The 5,000-nt window shown below is 45.5% G+C and overlaps 1 protein-coding gene across 2 annotated transcripts in view; it reads right to left on the reverse strand.

Annotated features, from left to right (window-relative positions):
- Positions 1-2,722, reverse strand: part of LOC116392010 (protein sidekick-1) — a 199,486-nt gene extending 196,764 nt beyond the window's left edge. For both annotated transcript variants that reach the window (XM_031863100.1, XM_031863097.1), the window contains exon 1: positions 1,118-2,722. In XM_031863100.1, coding sequence (XP_031718960.1) covers positions 1,118-1,289 — 172 coding nt within the window. In that variant the 5' untranslated portion in view covers positions 1,290-2,722. The remainder of the gene's footprint in view (positions 1-1,117) is intronic.
- Positions 2,723-5,000: the final 2,278 nt, after the last annotated feature.

The raw sequence follows: 5,000 nt of genomic DNA on the forward strand, positions 1-5,000 counted from the left end.
CCCCCCACACTCACACACCATTTCATATTCTCACCCGCCTTCCTTGCCACTCCCCTCTCCCTCCTTGTCCTCTTCGCCACACTGCCTCCCTCCTTCTCACTTTCTTTCCCTCCTCTATCTTCCTACACTTAAGCGGCACACACATTCTCCACACGCTCACAAATAGCTCACCCCCACCTCTAACACACACACACACACACACACACACACACACACACATATATATGCACAGACATTCCTAAGACCCCTCCTCCACATAACCCCCAAGTCTCAGCCTTACATTGAGCCCACCACGCCATCTGTGACCCAGAGAAAGCGGTGTGCTGACACCAGCCTGACCTTTTCTGTGCTTTGGTTTTCTGGCTCGATCCCACGAGGTGCATGCACACAAAAACACACAAATATCCACAGTTTCTCGCCATCACTCTCTCTATAGCTGGAAAAGAAGAAGAAGAAAAAACATGGCAACGCACAATTTCCCCAGGCAGTTCCTGATGCTGTATTCAACAACTAGTCCAAACACTAAACCTTCTGCAACAACAAATCAGGCACTAATCTGGACACCTGCCAGCACAACTTAAATGCATACACAATGAATATGCTGTAGTTAAGCAGGTCATTGACTAAGAGGGGGATTATCGATGCTTGGAAACTATAACACCCCTCCCATACAAATCCTCAATACCTTAATCCTACAATCATGACCCTACAATCCATGCGTCACAACAATAACAAATCATTTACACATTCAGTAGGTATACCTCCCCCACAAACAATAAGCCTGACTTCAGTAACAGTGAACCCTTGTTGTTGGCCCCATAACCCCCTCTGTGTTACCCTCCTGCAGGGACACATCCCAACTAACAGGCACACTGTTCTCCTTGGTCTAATAAATCACACCCTTGTTTCCCGTTGAGGAGGCATCATCTCACTTTCCCCCTGTTCACCATGGTGCAAGTGACAAATGAGTCTGTCAAGTGTTTTCATGCAATACACTTTGTAAACATGTCGCCCTAACACCTACAGTGTGAATGGATCTAATTATCAACATAATGTAGCTATGTTTAGTGCATCAGGTGACATTTGAACCCAGGACTTCTGGGAATGCAGCTCTTACCTTGTCCGTGCAACATGTGGCAGCTGCTTCCGAGAAGGAGCAGCAGAAAAAGAGGCGGACACCGGCTCCGGCTCCGGGCCGTCACGGTCTCCATCGTCTTCTGTCGGCTCCTTGCCGCGGGTCCCTCCGCGCACTCCGGGGACCCCTCAGGACTGCAAATTCCCGGTTTCATCAAGGCGGGAGACGGGACCAACAACGTCCGTGTCCGCTTGTGCTTTGCTGCTGATGCAACTCTCTCGGACGAGAATAAGTCCGAGCAAGAAGAGGAACGGGCTTCGGCTCCGCTGCCTCCCGGTGAAGTGACGCTCAAGAGCTCCGGGAGTTCACCACCGTCACTGCCGACAAGCTCCCCCGCTCTCCGACTCGCCAGCTCCGGTGTGCAAAACTCAGCAGGCAGCGGGAGAGAAAAAATAGAGGAAGGGGGTTTCGCCTCACCAGCAGAAAGACTTTCCCTCACTTAGTGTCTGGCTTTACGGTGTAACGGCACGGTAATCTCTGTCTGCTGTGGCGGAGTCCGTGTGTTTCTGCGTCCTGCGATACCTCATTTTAATTTGGATTGATCCAAAGCGAGGAATTAATACATTTGAGTGTATTTTAGACTTATCGGCTTATTCTCTGATATCGACCTCAAATCCGCGCTTGTTTTGATGTCTTCTCAGGGGGATTTGTCCCGCGGATCATTTAACTGTTTAGAGAGTGGTCGTGTTAACAGAGAGGCAATACAGCACGTACTTCCATTAATTGATTCTCTCTTCTTTTTTTACGCAAACCAACTAGACCGAGTCTTTTTCCCCCTCAAAGTGTGGTGATGGAGAAGCGTGCAGCCTGTTATCTAAAGTAAGAAATCCAAAATGAACGTTAACTGTTATCCCAAGTCGTCGCGGGTCGAAATGATCCAGCACTCTCCCAGAAGAGGCACTCTGCCCTCGGATACCAGATAGGCTAACTCTCCGTAATGCTCCGGGTATCGTGTTACGCGGCACAATGACACAACAGGTTAGCATTAAACAAAAAAAGAAACATAAGCGCATTACAAGTTTTTCTGCAACAACTGAGTTTTGTTTCTTTTTCTTCCCTTGAATGTGCATGCAACGGCGAAGAGGAGTTAGTTGAAGCCACAAAGTAACAGTCGCTTTGAAGTGGGAAAGAAAACGATACACTGTTACTCTCACTGCTGCTACTGCGACACTGGAGCGTTCCGCTTCTTCTTTTTTTCATCCAGTCTTCAGTGGTCCTCCACGACAGTCCAGCCGGGGGGGGAAACCAGAAACGTTTACTTCAAAAACGTTACATTGTTCTCCCTTCATACTCACGGTGGTTTAAGGTTAACGTTTCAGCGTTTTAGCCTGTTTTTTCCCTCCGTCTCCGGGCACCCTATCGAGGCTTGGGGGAGCCGACTGAGGCGATGCGTCTCCCTCGGCTGAACACCTGCCACCCTCCTCGACCACACTCAGCGGAGAGAGAGGGCTCTTGTTTAGCCTGACTCAGCTGCGTTTTCAGTCTTCCGAGAAAGCAAACAGTCACTATTTAAGAGTGTTGATTTACTTTTTCCACTAATATCCCGATTTTGTCGCTCAGTCTCTCCGTTAACGGCTCTCCCCCGAGCTTGCTATCCCAAACTCAAAAACTAAACTTCCATTCACTATCATCCCTTGTTGCTGATTGGTCGACTTGAGTGCTCCCGTGGTTCCTATTGGTCAGCCCGAACTAAGGGGGTGGGAGGCCATGCCAGCACTGAGAGCGTGACGGACGGCGCCCCCAACACCCCCCACACGGAGAAAAGTGTCCGGAAGAAGTTTATTACCAATTTCTCTCTAATTTCAAATTGATAAGCAGCGTTTAAAGTATTAATGGACTTCGCGTTGTTCATTTTGTTACTGTATATTATTTAATAGATCATTTGTGTGTCAAAGGAGGCAGTAAGAGGCAACGATGAGAAGAATATAGCCTGTTTTTTCCCCTTTACTCACTTCAAAGAACTTTCACTTTATTATGTTCCTGAAGAGGAACTCTCTGATGCACCACTGGTGGTCCAGCTACACACACATGCTGCATTACAAAAAACCTGCCTGCAGCTATATCTTAGTAGCCTTCTACTGATAACCTAGTTTCTTCCATGGTAAGGGTCATTAAATGGCACATTAATATTAAAGCCTACAACACAGTGACCTTATCTTTTATTGCCTCAATAAATCCTCAGAGGCAGATTTTCCATCCCCTGAGTGGCCAAATAGTCTCCCCACACTGTCTGTCGCCAACACGTTCTCCTCAAGCACCTTCACACCAGTTCTGCCATTTATCTTTCCATCCAGGCTCATTTGGCAACTGGCTTCATGCTTTCTGTTTCCAGGAATTAAAGAGGCTATGATGTAACTATAGTTTCCATGAAAAGTAGTTGCCACTCAGTCTGCAGGGCCAAACTTCAAAGATTGCTCTGGATTCCACATTAAAACACCAACATATATCTTCTCGTTCCAAATTGCTATTAGAACTATATTATAATGTGTAGAAATTAATGGGAAAGGCATCAATCAGAGTAGAAAGACATTTTAAAAAAAGCCTCGTGAGAATCATATGCTATGGCCTTCTCAATCCCCAAAACACATTTATTCAACTGCTAAAAGTTAAATGTAAGAGTAAGTAAAAGTAAAAGTCAAAAACTTAAGAATAATTAATATAAACTCCTAGAGATACTGTTGTAGTACACCAAGCATTTGGTTTGAACATTTCAGGAAATGTCTTAGTTGTTATTATATTATATGCTCTGGGTATACATGTGACTAATCATGTGATCATGTGCTGTACCTATTCGCTTGATGAATGTGTCTTATTATAAACACTCAGTGAACAGCGATTTACTCCCAAATTGGCTGTTAGTCATTATTCATTTGCATATAGTTTGATCAATATGATTCTCACCCTATGGGTGATTTGGAGTGATCTTTTGGAAGGATGTTGTTCATCCCTCCAGTAAAGTTCCTTGTATAAACTATGCCGTGGAGTATTGAAGCTGTTCTGACAGCTTGGGGTGACTAAACACCTTAACATTACGTTTGGTTTTGTCACTCATCCGTATTTCTGTCACAAATGTAACCGAGAATTCGGTGTAGCGGCACCGGCAAGACCTTTAATAATTGCTTTCTATACGTCAGCCGTCATATTGCTCGGGTCTTCACCATATTTAGCCTGACTGCGCAATACCAAAAAAACTCTGCAACAACTCCACTGTCAAACTCTGCATTTCCTCTCACATTATTTTCCTCAAGGTGCGAACCATTCAGGAACGGCACACCTGGCTCCCCTGTTCAGCCCCCCCAGTGGTCTATACCTTTGGATCTTGGCCTCCTTGTGGGCCCCTCAGTCACATCCACCTATCTCCACACCGGACACGCAGCAACGCGTTTGCAGACGGCGAACGACTGCTCCTAAACATTTGGACGTCTGCCAGTTGCTATGATACCATCACCTTTTTCACAATCTCTTGCTCACACACAACTATGGCTTTTGTCTCTTTTACAGAGTTACTTTCATTTGTTTCAATGATTCTTTTTTAAAAAGCCTTCTGTCACACTTTGTGTGGTGCCCTTGAGTTTGTGTGAGGTATTTTTTTAAATTTTTTTTAAAGGAATATATTACCAGGCTCTAAATATAATGATGCCCCTGTCTGGTCACCTCCGACCTCCTCTTCTTCAAACTCTTTCTGGCTTCTTTCAAATTCCCGGCGCTGTTCTTCTGAGCCCCAAATTCTAATAAAGCTGTCTCATTTACTTTCCTCCGGTCTCTGTCCTGTTCCAGTGGAGGCAGGTCATAGATATTGCAGTCATGTTATGTGTATGAATGTAAGCAGCATTTTAACCTATTTAGCTGCGGGGTAAAATATTCT

The sequence above is a fragment of the Anarrhichthys ocellatus genome, unplaced genomic scaffold, assembly GCF_004355925.1.
Source record: "Anarrhichthys ocellatus isolate YVR2014 unplaced genomic scaffold, GSC_Weel_1.0 scaffold28, whole genome shotgun sequence".
Classification (NCBI taxonomy): Eukaryota; Metazoa; Chordata; class Actinopteri; order Perciformes; family Anarhichadidae; genus Anarrhichthys; species Anarrhichthys ocellatus.